Source organism: Macrotis lagotis, chromosome 6, assembly GCF_037893015.1.
Source record: "Macrotis lagotis isolate mMagLag1 chromosome 6, bilby.v1.9.chrom.fasta, whole genome shotgun sequence".
NCBI classification, from domain to species: domain Eukaryota; kingdom Metazoa; phylum Chordata; class Mammalia; order Peramelemorphia; family Peramelidae; genus Macrotis; species Macrotis lagotis.
Window position 1 is genome coordinate 95,561,175 of NC_133663.1, and position 17,186 is coordinate 95,578,360.

The 17,186-nt window shown below is 33.5% G+C and overlaps 1 protein-coding gene across 1 annotated transcript in view; it reads left to right on the top strand.

Moving 5' to 3' along the window:
* VWA8 (von Willebrand factor A domain containing 8) overlaps positions 1 to 17,186 on the top strand; it is a 469,402-nt gene that overhangs the window by 210,937 nt on the left and 241,279 nt on the right. Inside the window, exons 20-21 of the mRNA XM_074191741.1 lie at positions 6,430 to 6,501; positions 13,569 to 13,645. Coding sequence (XP_074047842.1) covers positions 6,430 to 6,501; positions 13,569 to 13,645 — 149 coding nt within the window. The remainder of the gene's footprint in view (positions 1 to 6,429; positions 6,502 to 13,568; positions 13,646 to 17,186) is intronic.

Consider the following 17,186-nt stretch of genomic DNA (forward strand, 5'->3'; position numbering starts at 1 on the left):
ATTTATGTGACACAAGATGCACCTGTTAAAATTATATTATCAGCATTTTCCAAAACATACTTAAAATGTAGAGAATGGTTATTTCGTTCAGTATGTCAGCCTTTATGTATAAGTTAACAGACATTGTCACAAAATCCATTGAAAACTGAAAGTTTACTGTGCAGATATTTTGTAAGAAATCATATTACCAGTTTGTAAAAAAGTGATTGAAATAAAATTGCTACTGCTCATCTTTTTTCTGGATAATTGGTGAATAAACAGGAGTAGGAGTGAAAGAGAGGGGTCATACACAAACACACACACACACACACACACACATACACACACACACACACGCATACACGTGCGCCAATAATCTTTTTTTTCCCCAGCTTTTTTAAATATGGAAAACAATGGTGCATTTTAGTACTTTCTTCTATGTAGCGTTTTTATGAGGTTATATATATATATAATGTTTGTAAATAAATAATATTTTATATTCAAAATAAATTTGTACAAAAAACATTTTTTGCTTTAAAGAAGTACTCCCTTTTCCTCTCTGCACCCAGTTAACTGTTATAAATTTTGTTCCTCGTCTGATTGCTTCTACAGTGCAAGCAATGTAGCTAATGAACCAAAAAGTTAATAACATGTTATCCTTAAAATACAAAGAGATAAAATTCCACTTGTCAAATAGAAAAAGACAATGATTATAAATAAAATTTGCTTTTTTTTTCAAGTGTTAAATTAGTATTACCTCTGCCAGAAAGTAAAGAAGGTACTTCAGGAGTTTGTGATTAAGTATAATTAGGAAGATGCCTTGGATGTCAAGACATAAAAGAGAATATATCATAACAGGAAGACCTGAGTTTAAATTTTCCTCAGATACTTACTAGCTGTGAGACCATAGATAAGTCATTTCACTTAAGTCAATATCAGGTTCCTTAAATGTAAAATGAGAATAATAATAATAGCACCTAACTCCCAAGGTTGTTGTGAGGATCAAATGAGATAATATTTATAAAAAGCACTTAGCCTTGTATATAGTAGGCACTTAATAAATTTCCTTCTTTCCTCCCTCCCTCTCCTTCTTTCCATCTTTCCTCCCTTCTTTTCCTTCCTTCCTTATTTCCTGTCTTCCTTCCTTCTTCTCTCTTCCTCCATACATAAGATCAGAGATTCATCAAGTCCAGTACACAATCTTGTGACACCAAGGGAAGTTTTGTACATGGTGATTATAATAGATAAGAATTTATTTCTATTGTGCTTTAAAGTTTACTCAGAACTTCACTTACAATAACCACATAAAATGGTTACCAGAAGAATTATTTCCTCAATTCTGTGGATGGAGAAATTGAGAAGCAGAGAGAGGTTACATGATAAGAAAATTGTCAGAGTCAGGACTTGAATGCAGGTCCCCTGATTCTCATGTATAGTGTTCTTTTCAATAGAGTAGGCTTTCCCAAATGCTTCTTAGTTTCTTTTAGTAATTCATTTTTTGGAGGACATCCATAGATTTGATGTTTTATCCCTTGGTAAAATTTAAAATAGTTTTCTGCAGTTCTATATTTTGTGGGTAATAAATTTCATAAATTTACTCCCTCCTGTGTAAAATATCTCTTTTTAATATTAAAATATATCTTTTGAGCTACAAAGGGTATCCTATAATTGTAACACTCCAAGCAGTAGTAAAAACTAGGACTGGTTGGGTATGATTATGACCTTACTGATTGCTCTCAACTTCTTTGTCAACATCATCCTTGGTTTTCCTTATTTATTTTTAGGGTTTTTTTTCCCCAAAGCAATGGAGTTAAGTGGCTTGTCCAAGGCCACACGGCGAGGTAATTATTAATTGTCTGAGGCCAGATTTGAACTCAGGTACTCCTGACTCCAGGGCCAGTGCTCTATCCACTGCACCACCTAGCCGTCCCTTTCCGCATCTTTCTAATTTGTCCTTGTAAGGAATCGTTTCTCCCCACTCTTTTAGTTTTCCTTTTCTAAACTTCGCTATATTATGTTGCTTAGAGACACACATGCCTCCAATGAATAAAGTATATAAAACTTGATTATATAAAGGCAGGATGATGTTTTTCTGTTTAGTTTCAGTTCATTCATTCAGCAAATGATTATTTAGCACTTGATTTGGTTAGTCACTGTGCTAAATACTAGGAATACAAAAGGACACAAAGGACAGTTCTTGCCCTCAAAGAGATTATAAGTGCAATGAGAGGGAGGGAGGGAGGGAGGGAGAGAGAGAGAGAGAGAGAGAGAGAGAGACAGAGACAGAGACAGAGACAGAGACAGAGACAGAGACAAACAACATGCAAATAAATATATACAAAGCAAGCTATATGCAAGATAAATGGGAAGTAATTAACAGAAGGTGGAGACACTGTAATTAAACTTCTTTAGAAAGTGGCAATGGGGGGGGGTAGTTAGGTGGCTAGTGGATAGAGCACAGACCCTGGAATCAGGAGTACCTGAGTTCAAATCCAATCTCAGATACTTAATAATTGCCTAGCTGTGTGGCCTTGGTCAAGCCACTTAACCCCACTGCCTTGCAAAAACCTTAAAAAAAAAAAGCAAGAAAGTAGCAATAACTAGATTGATGTCTGTTATTTATCCACATCTCATGACTGATGTAAAAACAAAAGCTTTCCACATCTTATTTTTAAAAGTCTTTTGTCTTTAACCAATGACTGATATGACGTATATGTATATTAAAGTATCAGTTTAATTTTTCTGATTTTATGGGACATTTGTCATTTCTAGTCCCTCCTATCTTCTTAAAGAAAATATTAATGAGATAAACAGTCTTTGACTTTTCTATTACTTAAAGAACAGTTTTCCAGCATATTTTTGCCTTCTCCCATGCTTATCTTTTCATTGAAGTCACTAAATATTAATATTAATACAGAATTTCTCTATCTTTTCATCCTTTTTACAAAAGAAATTGATGTGACCCACAATTATCTCCATGTTAGGTTTTTACGTAAGCTTATCATCACTACTGTGCTACAAGATAACTAAATAACCTAAGAAGTGTTGTTTCTTCCTACCTTTGTAAGTGGCCTAAAGACCATCATTACCTTTTACCAGTTATCAGCCTTGTACTTGGTCTTCCTGCTTCTAGTTTATTCTGTCTCCAATCCATGACCCATACAGTAGTTGCACATTTCTTAAATGTTGTAGGCTATCTAGCTTCTAGAAAAATAGCTTTGAAATCTCAGTTCTAATGAATACTGACTGTGTGACCCTGGGTGAATTATGTGGCTCTTCATTGTTCTAGACATTTCTCAACCTATAAAGTTGCAGAACAAATTTGCACTGGTAGGAGGAGTTTTTCACATAGGCTTATAATACCAAAGAAATCACAGGTCTAGACCCCCTATTCTGCTCCCCTATAAAAAAGGCACAGGTCAGATCATGGTGGCATCCTCCTTAAAAATCCTCAGTACCTCCTTGCTGCCTCCAAGGCAAAATATAAACTTTTTAACCTAGCACTCAAATTTCTTTCAAATCATATTTCCACCTACTTTTATAGATTTATTTAATATTATTCATCCTCATATTATTCATCAAGCCTATTATTGTTCTCTACACTTAATCTATCTCCTGATTCTATAAATAACTCATCTCTCATGTCTTCCTTCTTTGTACCTTATAGAATTCTGGCCTCCTTTTAGATGAGAGATTCTTAACAATTTTTTGTATCTTGAATCCCTTTGGTGAAGCCTTTAGATCATTCAGAATAATGTGGGGTTTTAAAAAATTCATATTTGAATGAAAGGAAATACTAAATTTCAGTTAGAGGTAGTGAAAATAAAGGTATAATTATTTTCCCCACCTGATTTCACAAACCCCCTGAAAGTCTATGGACTATTCGAGTTCATGGACCCCTTGTTAAAAATCACTGTTCTATACTCAGATATTAATCTCATAAACAAAACCTTTCCCAACCCATCTAAATGCTATTCTCTCTTCTGCTTCAAGTTTCTTGAGTTTATTCATCTGAAAATATCTTGCATTGCCCCCAGTATAATGTAAGTTTCTTGAGGGGAGGGATTATTTTGGTTTTGGCTTTTTACCTCCAGGACCTAACCTATTGCCTTGCTTATAGGTTTAGAACTAGATTTAGATTCCATTTAGTCATGGGAATGTTAAGTGATTTACCTTGGAATGGTGGTATCACATAACCTGTAGAAAAGCTTGAACCGAAAATTTGAACCCAGATCTTTCTGCCTCCATAGTTTATTTGCTGAAAGAAATTTAAAACCCAGGTGTAGTTATTTGTTGATGAGTCAGTTCATGGTAAGTGCCCTTAATTTTTTTTTTACATGTCCTGGAAGATGAATCACTGAGCAAAATGGCATGCATTGTCAAAAGCAGCCATTATAATGCATATACATAGCTGTTTTTCCTTGTGACAAAGAAGGGTTCAGTTTGGGGCATGTTGAACATGATATATATGACTGATGTAGTAACAACAGGTTTGAATAAAATCTACTGTTGAGCAAGTGGGAGGTGAGATCATCTGCTATGAGAGAGAATGGAATGGTAAGGGTTTAAGGAGAGTTTATATATAGGAAAAAATTCTATAAGGGAAGTTAATCTGTTATATATTTATCAAAAGCACCAAATAGTATTTAAAATACTGATAAGTGCTTCAAATATATGCCATTAATGTATTTGACTTTTTAAATTTAAATTGGCTGAAGAATTGTCATGTGCACCATTTTTTTAGCTGTTTCCAAGAAATCTTGATAATTAGCCAATCAGCCAAAAAAGGCAATAATGTTTAAGAAAAATTTCCTTTGATGTGGGTGATTAAGATTTTGAAATACTAATTGCCATTTGTACAAGAATGTGCTTTTTAAAAATTAAGCTCCTTCAGGGAGTCTTTAAAAAATAACCACATCATCTTTTGTATCTTTTACAAATTAGTCTTCCACTAAGCTGTACATCAGTGACTCATTGTGGAAAAGAGGTGATCCTCATTCTTCATGGCTGTGCAGCAGAGCACTGCAAGAGATCAGCCAGGTTCTCCTAAGAGAAAAAGTGTGATTTTAGCAATACATCATGTTGATTTTCTATATTTTCTAACCTTGCTAAATTCAGAGTGGCTTAATACCAAAAGTATGACCACATAATTCATAAAACCAAAATTTGAGTCCAGATCTTCTTGCCTCCATAGTTTATTTATTTGCTGAAAGAAACTTAAACCCAGGGACTACCAATTTTGTGAAGACTATTCCCCACATAGTTGATACCACTTCCCCTTAATCCATTAGTCAAGAAACATTTATTAGGGGCCTAGTATGTGTCAAGTAAAGAGGATTAAAAGGAAGGCAAGAAACAACCTCTGCTCTTAAGGAAATTAACTTCAAACTGGGAGAGTAAACATAATCAAAGTATTCAATGCACTGAGAGAGTTAGACACAAGGTAACTTGGAGGACAAAAGCTTCATGTAAAACTATGGTGCTTGCGCTTGAATTGAGACATGAAGTAGAGTAGGGATTGTGAGAAATAGAAATTAGGAGGAGAGTTCAGGCATGAGTGTAAAGTATAAAGTCATAATTATAGGACATGAGTATCATGTAAGCAAACAGTAAGAAGACCAGTTTGACTGATTAGTAGTATGCTTGGAAGAGACTAATGGATAACTGAAATAACTGGAACATCGCTGTACTCATTATTTGTCAAAATACTGTTTATTATTGTATATAAATGAAACATTTTCATGGATTAAATATTAGTGAAGAAATTATTGGTTTTTTAAGGAAAGAAAAAAGTAGAGGGCAAATTGCATAATTTTTTTTTAATGATAATGTATCTAGTGATTCTGCCTGATCTATTTACTAAGGACCTGTTTTTAGTAAATGACAATGAGAAGTAGTATTTCTTCTGAGGAAGAATTTACTGCCCTCAAAAATTGAATTTTGTAATAAACTCTGTGTCAATTTAAATAAGTGAATTTTATTTTAGTAAACATTCAGTATCTTAATTTAATGTAGATAATCTTTATCAAAAATACTTCCCAAAAATTAATTTAAATCTCAAGTGATTTGGTGAACTCTGCATGGAGATGTTATACTTTTAGAATAATTGGTATTTCTAATAGTCAAACTTTGCATAATTTAAAGACTGAACATTTGAATTAAAGCATAAACTTCTTGGAAAATTTGTCTTGCCTGGTTAATATTAAATAAATAGAATTTTAAAAATTTTCAAAATTCATGTCCTCATTGATTAAGCATCTTTATTAATGACTGTAATGTGTGATTTATTTATGAGCTTAGTATGCCTAAAAGTTCTAATTATATTTTAATACTTTTTAGAACCTGTTTTGGCAACTTCTGTTCAGTTGTCTTTAAAGTAACTTTCATAGCAATTAAAAGGTCATTGGCCCATAATTCATCATTAACTTGAAGTTGATTTACTTTCTTTAGCACATGATACTGATGGAAGATATGCTCAAAGACTTTCTTCTGGGAGAACATCTGCTATTGGTTGGAAACCAGGTAAGTTTAAATAACCCTGGTTATCTCTGGTTTTCTATATAATGATTCCTAAAGAGATTTGTTTACTCTTTAAAATTTAGAATTGAAACAAGTACTATGTTTAAGTGAATTATTTTAGGGAGCCCATGAGGAGCCCCAGAACCTTCAAGCCCCATCACAGAGACAATCACTATCCAAGTAAACTCCTTTGAAATGTACCTCAATGTATAGTGCACATACATTCTCTTTCAAGGAGAGAGGTTTCTGGAGTTTCTGAAAATTTACATGATACTGTATTAATGAATTCTTCAAACTGGGAGAGTCAATGTACTCAAGAACTCAACATATGGAGATAGTTAGACTCAATGTAACTTGGAGGGCAAAAACTTCATGGAAAACTATGGTGCTTGTGCTTGACTTGAGACATAAAAATTGAGACATGAGACATTGACTCAAAGAAAAAAATTTCATTTCTACTATGATTTTATATATGTATATACATATATATATATACTTAAAGTACTTTTCATACATTATTCATACATTATTTCTTTGGATACTCACAGTAATCTGATGAGATAGGTGTTGCATGGATTATTTTCTATTCAGGTAAGGAAATTGAAGCTGAACTTGTCCATGGTCATCCTTTTGATAGGTATCAGCGGCAAGATTTGAAAGAGGCTGTCATGATTACAACATTTCATGACTATGCCATATTACCCCTCATATCTTTAAATTATTATAATAAGTAATTGCTATGCAGCATGATATAGAGAAAAACACTGGATTTGGAGTCAGAGGACCTGCCTTTATTACTTAATAGTATGTGAACCTTAATAAGTCCCTTTCACTTCTAGACCTTATTTCTAGACTGAAGACACCAAAATAGATCTTTCAGCTCCACAATCTATCTTATTTTGACCTACAACATAGAGGTTCTAGGAGGAGCAAAAAGATGCACAAGAAATTGTCCTAGTATTCCTTAAACAAAATTTTTGGCAGATGCAAATATGCCTTGTTTCCTACAATGATATCCCATCCCATGTGGAACAAATGTCTCATTTAAAAATCTCCATGTTTAGCCAACTTGACTTTAAATGTGAAGTGACTGAAAGTGTATTCATCAAGGAGACTGAGAATAGAGAGGTAGCGATAGGTAGGGTTGGTGAATGATATGTGTTGAATGGACTGAAGACACTGGGACTTAGAAAGATGGGCATTGAAAGGAGCTGCATGAGCAAGAGCTCAGGATATGAAAGAGAAAGAGTTAAGGAGCCTGTTTTCCTATAATGTCAAGTGACTTCCCTGTCCTCCCTTATGAGGGTAGAGTTAAGTAATGATTAGACCAGAGGGAGAGGCTCACCTGAGTGAGCTTGGTGACTTTCTTCCTAGATTTCCTTCAGTTTCTACCTACTGTACTATAGGAGCAGAAAGCTGTTTTCAACACACCACTCTTGAGAGGAAAAGTGAGAGGAATTTAATGGAGCAACCATAGATTTTACTCTTTTGTTTTCATGTGTGATATCAAGGCAATCTGATATATTTCCAATTAAGGATGGAGAAACTCAGGACCAGGGTAGGGATTAGGGGATAAAGGACTGCCAAGCAGATTATGCATTCTGTGCCTCTTCAATCCCATTTCCATGTGAGTCTAACTCATTTGGAAGTCTTCATTTGATTTGTACGTGCTACTTTGTAATCACTGACACAGATGTCCCTTCAGAATCTTAACAAATGTCCTGTTTCTTTTCTTTTCTTTATTCGGAGACTTTCTTTTCTTGCAACTTTTCCCCAAAATTTGCCTTCTCATTAATCTGAAAGAAGAAACAAACCAAAAAAAGCAAAGGTGGGGGGAATGGTTTAGAGTTTTTAACATTAAGTTCTTATAAGAATATCATTTACATATAAAGTGACAACCATCTGGAAACACAGAAATGCAAAATCTGTTTACATGATTCTTTTTTTAAGTTCTGTAAACCATAACACATGTTTAATAGTACTCAATTTCTTTGTGAAATATTAGATGATTATCATCCTAAAATCTTCCTGGGAAAGAAGCTTTAGATACCTGAATTAATATTCAACAGTGAATCTATAATCATTTATTAAATTCTTGCCTAATGCCTATGAGATAGTATTATGGTGTAGGGAGAACCCGAAAGATGTTGGGTTTCAGGCCCAAGTCAGATAGACAGCACACTTTCAGGGTGGTGTTCTTCAGGGTTGTGTTCTAGGCCAGTGGTGTCTAACCCAAATAGAAGTGGGAGGCCACTAACCATGCATAAAAATCTCTGCAGACAGAATATTGGCTCTAAAATGTGATGTGATCTAGCTTTTGTGGCAGTTCTGTTAAATGTTTTGTTAAATATTACCAATTGTATTATAATCTAGTTTGAACTATACTCAGGGGTTTTGTGGGCACTGTGTAGCACCTGTTCTATGCATTTGCTAAGACAAAGTTGCAAAAGAAGTATTGAGACTTTCATTGGCTTAGATCAAGGACATCTAGTCCTTATTCCTCACTCTCTATGAGTGAGGCACTATACTAACCCAAAATGAAATTGTCCTTGCCCTTAAATAGGGTAGATTCTATAAAATAAGCTCTCGGTAGTTTTTTCAAATTATAATGAATGTTCTTTTAAAATCAAACTGTCATTTGATAGATATATTCTACATTTTTGTCTGTTTGCATACTAGGAACTGGCAGAAAGCCCTGGACAAAGCTTTCTAAATAGTGTTAAAGTTGTAAATTTAGATGGACTTGGTAAGATTTCTTTATTACCCATGGTAACTTGTAGAATGAAGGAATTAAAAAGAACAACTGGTGACTGAGATATTTTAAACTCAGCCATACCCTTTCCTCAGAGATAACACCATCCTTTAAAGGAATCTGCAGCATTGGCTGAGATTCATATATGCCAGGCAGCTTAGAAGCTTTATAGATCTGTATATGTCACATTAAAAAATATTGAATTGGAAAAAATCTAGCAGCATATATCTTATTTCAGCAAAGTAATATTCAATTCAAAGTTCTTTAATCATCTGTATCATGGAATGAAATAATCTTCTGAGTGGGGTTAATGGCATGAACATAGTCCTTCCAGGAAGTCAAGCACAGCTACTACCATTTGGGCAAAATAGGAACAGAGGATCACCCTTATATTACACCTCAGATGGCTGTCTAGTTATCCTGGTAAATATCAGAGAGCCACAGCAATAGAGGAGGAGTACATATTATTTTCCACCTGCTGTAATTACGATAGCACTTAGACCTTCATACAAATTATGAGTTTCATGCTGTTCCTGATCATAACATTACTTTCTAATTATTTCATGCAAATAGTTAGGGAGAAAAAAAAGAAGAAATGGTCATTTTCCCTAGGGAAAGTCCATTTTCTCTGTTCTAAATGCTGCCTACAAAATAAATCTTTTGCCTTTCTCTTTCTTCCATAAATACTTCCCATTTGATTCCATTAAACATTTGCATTGAGTTTTTTCCTTATGTTTTTACTCAATAACTTGGGACCTACAGATTTTATCTTTGTCATCAGAATATTTTTATCTTCCTTGACTTACTCTAATAATAGGTTTTATTTGTTTAGTACAAGAAAAATTACTAGTGTTAAAGAGCAGAGTTCATCTTATATTTCCTAATACTTTACTTTTCTATATAGTGATTTGAGGTTTATTTTATTGCAAAGCATCTATCAGAAGAATTTTTAGAAATAAATATGTTGGTTTTTAGTAGAAACAAATCTATGTACACCTTACTATGTAATTCCTAATATATGATAAAAAATATAAACTTTGCACTTTGGTGATATAAGACTTAGAAGTAAATTAAATTTACTTTTTAAGTGACTTTCTAGTAAGTGATAACAATTTCTAATCACTTTTATCACAGTTAAATAATTTCTATTTTACCAGCTTTTTATCCAATATCTCTTTTATAATATCATGAATTATTAGTCAGTTATTATTTTGTTATCATTTTGTTATAATTTGTTTCTCTTTCATTATAAATTTCAAAAGGATTTTTGTCCTTATCAATCTACTCCTTTCCCCCTAAGTAATAAACTATGTTCTGCTTTTCTTACTAAATAGTTTTTCCAGCTTCTTTTTTCTCATATTTTGGTATTTGTTATTTTACCTATTCTCTTCTAATGGTATCATCTGATCTGTGGAATCAAGTAGCAGTCCCAGAAAGTACTGCTTTGCTCACTTTCCACTCTGTTGCCAGCCAGATGACAGAACCTCAAACCAGGAAAACCTGAATTCTAATCCCAATTCAAACTTCCTATCTATGTGGTCCTAGGCAGGTCCCAAACTCTTTCAGCCTTGCTTTCCTCATCTATAAAATGAGCTGGAGAAGAAAATGGCAAACTGCCTCCAGTATCTTTGCCAAGAAAATCCTACAAGGGATCACAAAGAATTGGACGCAACCAAAAATGACCTCATCAACAAAATTTAATTTATATAGTAACTTTCCAGTGAAGAGATCAAGGCATGATATAGTGGAAGGAAAATTTTTAAGTATTATAACAATGAATCAATTCCAAGAATCATTTTGAAAACAAAAGAAATAAACAGACCGAAGTATTAGAGATAATAAGAGTTAATAGAACTAAGTGGTACATAGTTATTTACTCCATTTTGATAATTACCACAGGTGAAAATGCCCTACCTGGGTTCTTTTTCTCTTTAGTCACTAGTAATTTTAATAAAGAGTTTGGGGAAAATTTTTAGGGTTATCTTCATCTAGTGCCTAATCTTATTCTCTGAGGAATAATTTTCTCTTCCCTTAAACTAACTTTTGTCTTAACTCCAGATAGACCCAAAAAAGCATATTAAGTTGTATGGTGGTGTGTTTTTTTTCTAGTGCCTTAATCTAATTTAACTGGAATATTCATGCACAGTTTATTTAGCTAAATGTATCATTTTTTTCCTATTTACTGCAACATGCTTTTTATAGCTTGTATAGTTGTTTTTCACAAACAAATGTGATTTTCTCTTTTTATGATGCTATACTAGAGTTGAAATTATTTTGAAACATTTGTATTATTTAAATATGACACAAAGATCTATGAAAGATAAAATCATCAGTTGCTTTTTATGTTTTATGGAGTTTATAAGTTTTGTTCTCAATCCTGATAACTCATGCAACTTCTGTAAAGAAAAGGTAGAAATTGACCTATTCTGTACCCTTTTTCTTAATTCAAACTTGATCTATTTGCTACTGCTGTCAGTATTAAAGGAATTCTTATATCATCACAATTCATATTTGTCCATACTACTTTTTCTAGATTTCACATATTCCCAGTGTTGATTGATGTACTTACCTAGAACTTTTGCAATTTGCAAACATCTCTCAAAAATACTTTGTAACTTTATCTATTACTTTTTATGAAATAATCCTCATAAAAGCATTCTATATGCCTGCATCTGAGTTTTGTACCATTTAGACATACCGGCTCTCTTGTAGCAGGAGATGGAGTCACCTATATAAATTGTTCACTAACTAGTGATCCACCTCTTTAAAATTCAAGATAATATTTCAGAAGGATATGTAATATTTCCATGTGAAAAGGTTATTGTTACCTCAGATTGGGCATCTCACCAAAGTTCCCCATTTCTGTCAGTGATAATGCCATTCTTTCAGCCCCAGTACTTATGTTGTAGACTGAACAATAACTTAAATTTCACTAAAGAATAAATATAGTAGTAGGTTAAGCAATGTGAAACCAACCACTAACTATGTGACTATGGCCAGCCATTATTTCTCTGGCCTGCAGTTTTCCTGTTTATGAAATGAGAAGTGGAAGAGAGTGTGAACTAAGTGTTGGCTAAAAATCTCTTGTAGCTCTGTAATTTCTCTTGATTTATATATAAATTTATCAGCATCTAGTTCCATAAAATTATAATTCCTTTATTTTTGAAAATATCTCCTGATTAAAAAGACGCCATACCTATTATGAAGAAGCGAAACTTCAAATCCATTCTTTCCTTTTATCACAGTATAATTTTTACCCATAATTAGGAAAAATTATGAAAAAATTATTTATTATCTACCATTTTAGGATAATGAATTTTCAAATAGCTGAAATTTCTTTACTTTTTAAAGAAATGGCCATAGCATATTTTATATTTTTAAAAACTCTGTTCCTAAAGAAAGAGTCATTCAATGGCACTTCCCAAAATTTGAGGAACCTTTCTAAATTGAGCATCTAAATGCAGAAAATTCACTTTGGTTTAAGAGATTTCATCCAGGCAGTTTCATCCAGAAAAAAGTATTAATTACAAATTACCATATAGAACCCAGCTTTTGAATCTATCCTTAGATTCCATCTTTTGCCAGGGCCATGCATACCTACTTGTTAAAATCCCACCCTTCATCTGCTGTATTCTCTAATGTTGGAACTTTGAAAATGGGAAATAGAAAGGGGGTGAATTTTTAATCTCTCCTTTTTCATTTCTTATATGCATGAAGTAAGGAAATAAGAGTAGGTCTAGAAAGAACATCTACAGTTATGACTAACTTTTTTTTGAACACAGGTTATGCTTTTATTTTTCCAGACTTTTGAAAGTTTAGAATAAGGTATGGGAGCAAGGATAAAACTTGGGAAAAAATCCATCATGATAGTTACCATTTTATTACTGAAAACAGTGATTTTGAGAGCCAGCTTTTGAGTCAGGAAGACCTGGCTTCATGTTCCACCTCTGATCCATTCTTTGCTATATCACCTTAGGCAAATCGTATCTTCTCAGTGACCCAGGAAACTCTCAAAGTTTCTCTGTTTGTAGAGGGAATCTGCTCACCTAGGAATTCCCTAGACCAGTGAACCACAAATGTGTATACATCCCTTCAAAAAAAGTTGAAGCAACAAAATAAATGTGAAAGTGGTGAAAGTGCACAGGTTACATGTATGTTATTGTGTTTGCCATAGAAAGCTTCCTATTTATGTTGCCAGTGTAATTTACTATTACAAATATATAAAATATTTATTTTTCAAAATATAGAAAAATGAGATTTGCTTTTTGACTGAAATTAAATGTAAAAATATTTTATTACATTTTTCTTTTAATTCCAGGGTGTAGGAAAAAACAAGATTGTTGACAGATTCCTTCACCTGCTTAATAGACCCAGAGAATATATTCAACTACATAGGTAAGAGAATAATTTCACCAGTCTATTAGACTTCTTGTTTTATAATCTGTTTCTCTCCCTGGAAGTTTCATTTTATGAACCTTTTTGTCTTTTCCATTCTTATTGTATTCATTTTTTCTTTCCCCATAAGTAAATGAAAACCTATAAAATTTGGTTTTCAATTCTCTGTAAATGAGGTTGATTCTCCAGGCTTTGATGAAATTTACAGGAAATGAGTGGGTATTTTTTTTTTCCCTCAGACCAAAGAACACTGAATCTGGAATTAGAGGCCATGATTTTAGGTTTTTGCAAGGCAAATGGGGTTAAGTGACTTGCCCAAGGCCACACAGCTAGGTAATTATTAAGTGTCTGAGACCATATTTGAATCCAGGTACTCCTGACTCCAGGGCTGGCGCTTTATCCACTGAGCCACCTAGCTGCCCCAAGGCCATGATTTTAAATCATACTTTTGAAGCTTACTATTCATGTTGATCTCAAGCAAGTTAATGTCTCTCTGGACTTTCTTCTTCTATAATGACTAGACACACTTTCCTGCTCCAGATCTAGCCAATAAAACAGATAATATGATTCATATCTATAAAATAGCCAGTTGATGATGGTGTTTTTCTTTCATTCTCAAAGAAGACCATGACATCAGGACGGTGATGCCATGGCAATCACATGAATTGGATTTGAGTGAGGGGGATGCTGTGCAAATTTACTCAGCTTAATGCTCAGTTACCTACTTCCCATCTGGGTCCAGTGGGCAGAAATGAATCAAGATGAGTGGAAATGACCCTGGATGCCTGTATAGCCAAATAAAGAAAAGAAAATGTAAGAAAAAAATGAGGGAAAGTGTAAGGAGAGAATAAGGTGGTGAGAGAAAAGAATAGTGATTAAAAAGAATAACAAATTAACCAGATTCTGGACTTAACTTCCCCAGACCATAAGCCCATTAGCCGGTTGGTTTCCCAGAGTAGAACTACCTATTCTGGTAGTAGTAGTAGTAGTAGTAGAGCTTGAGATGACAATTTTAGAAAGATATTTCCCACACCCTCGGGATCCTAGGTATAGTAATTCAAATTTGGGAAGTTCTCATTTCAGTTGATAATGAATGAGGAACATGTTATATTTTGCAACTGGAGTTCAATTTCAATGATTTCAGCCAAGTTGAACTGAAAATTTCCTAGAAAATGAGAAACTTATAAACTAAGAACACTGAGATTATCTATAGTTAATAAGTGACAGTTAGTGACTCATGGATAAAATGGTCGGACCTGAAGTCAGGAATACCTGAGTTCAGCAGCTGCAACTTACTAACTCTGTAGTTAGCAAGCCTGAGCTTGCATTGCCTAAGTGAGCCACTTAATCTCTATTTGCTCAGTGGTAAAATGGAACATTAATAGCAACTATCTCGAAGAATTGTGAGGATCACATGAAAACGTATTTGTAAGAAAATTTAGCTCAGTGCCAGGCCTCAGACATATTAGGTGCTCTGTGAATGCTTATTCACTTCCTTCTTCAAACCTGACCTGCTGGTGCTGACTGAAGAGTAGAGACACTGATTTTACCAGGAGATAACCTAAGATTGTTGAGCTGCAGGGTATTACATAAGTTCCATTTTTGAAAGGTTTTTATGTGTTACAGAATTACTGTTCTGTTTTTATTCTTAGGTCATTTTGTTTTGTTTATTCCTGCCACTTAATGATTTATTAATATAAGTTGGTGGTATTTAAAAAATGCAATTAACTATTCTAATGCTACCAAAGAGTGCAGTTTTATAATTCCAATATAAAACATTGATTAAACATATATAATTTTATAAATGTTAATATAGATATTTTATAAATTTTATATATGAATATCTTTTAATTGAGCATTTTAAAAAAGATGAATCAGAGTATAAATAATCTTCCTAAAATAGTCTCAGAAGTAGAAATTATCTCTTTTATCTCTCCTGCCACAGTCAGTGTATTTACTGTTAAACCAAGTCTACAAGTTCTAGTTTTTATCTAGACTGAAGAACTATAGATAATCACAGTAACGCTCAGTTCCCTGCTTCCCATTTATTAAGAATTTTTCAGCTGATTCAACAGAAACTTATTACCTATAAGGATCTTCAATGCTACAAATAAAGATGAAAATGGCACATCTCCTTGCTCTCAAATAGTTTGCATTCTATGGGATGTGACATGTGTACATGAGAATGTAATTCAGAGTAGAATATGATGGAGCAAGGGAGAGATCACTTTAGAAAAAAATTGATAATACTTTATTTGAGCACTGAAGGAAAAGGATTTCACCAGTGATGAAGAGGGAACTCATCCTAAGTAGCAGAGAATGGCTTGTACATATGTGTTCAGCACTAGGTTTTATCTGCACTGCTGGGAAAGGAAGCCTGCCCTAAAATGTGGATCACTATGTGAGAAAATCATGACAACTAACCTATTTCAGAGTCCTCCTTTAAAAAAAGGAATTAGAGAAGACAAATTTGCTAACTGATTTGCTGTTGTATCAGAATCATCCTAAGCCATCATTACAGTGCTTGTTGGTGACTTAGAAAACTCCAGCAGCTTTCAGAATAACAGTGGACATCTGTGGTGTGAGAATTGTCCCCACATCCTGTTCAGTTTTTCAAATCATCAATATTTAACTTTCAGACCATTTTAGCCTGTAATTTACATAGATAGCAATTTGCATACCATTTTACTTGCATCTTGATAGTTCTGATGCAAATAGAAAGGGACTCAGTCAGCTTTCTTATTGAGAAGAGTAGAAAGGGAATTTGTTAGCATTAATCAAGAATCCAAGTAGAAGAAAATTAAGATAAGTTTCATTACTCTTTCACCTTCTTTCCTAATAGTTTTTCTTTAAATATATGTCTGTTTTAAAAAAGTTTATTTTGGGATATGATGTTTATCATTGGTCTGACTAAAAAGGGGCTATAAAAATCAACTCCTTTCTGGTTTTTGTAAAATGCAGACTCTCTTTTGACCTGATTTTAATTGGTTTAATTTTTCTTTGACTGTGAATTTTCAGACCTTTCTCTTCCAAGATATTTTTTAAAAAAATTTTTAAGTTTTTGCAAGGCAAATGGGGTTAAGTGTCTTGCCCAAGGCCACACAGCTAGGTAATTATTAAGTGTCTGAGGCCGGATTTGAACTCAGGTACTCCTGACTCCAGGGCTGGTGCTCTATCAACTGTACCACCTAGCCACCCCTCTTTCAAGATATTTTAGATTTACTTTTATTATTTGATAGTTTATAGTATTAACAAAATAATTCAAGATTATTATGACCAAAACAAAAATTTAGAACACCATTGATTTATTGTTAAAGCATACTAATAAATAGGATCTCAGCTTCTCCAGCAGAGCTAAGACCCTGAGGAAGGGAATGGTTACCCTTTCAATAGTTTTTAGGGAAATGAAGAACAAAAAAGAAGACTTCATAAGAAGGGAACATGTTATGATTAGTTAAAAAAACTCAACATCATAAATGATGAAATCAGTTTGTTTGATTACAAAACTGAGGAGTAGGGGACAATATGACTTTTTGGAAAT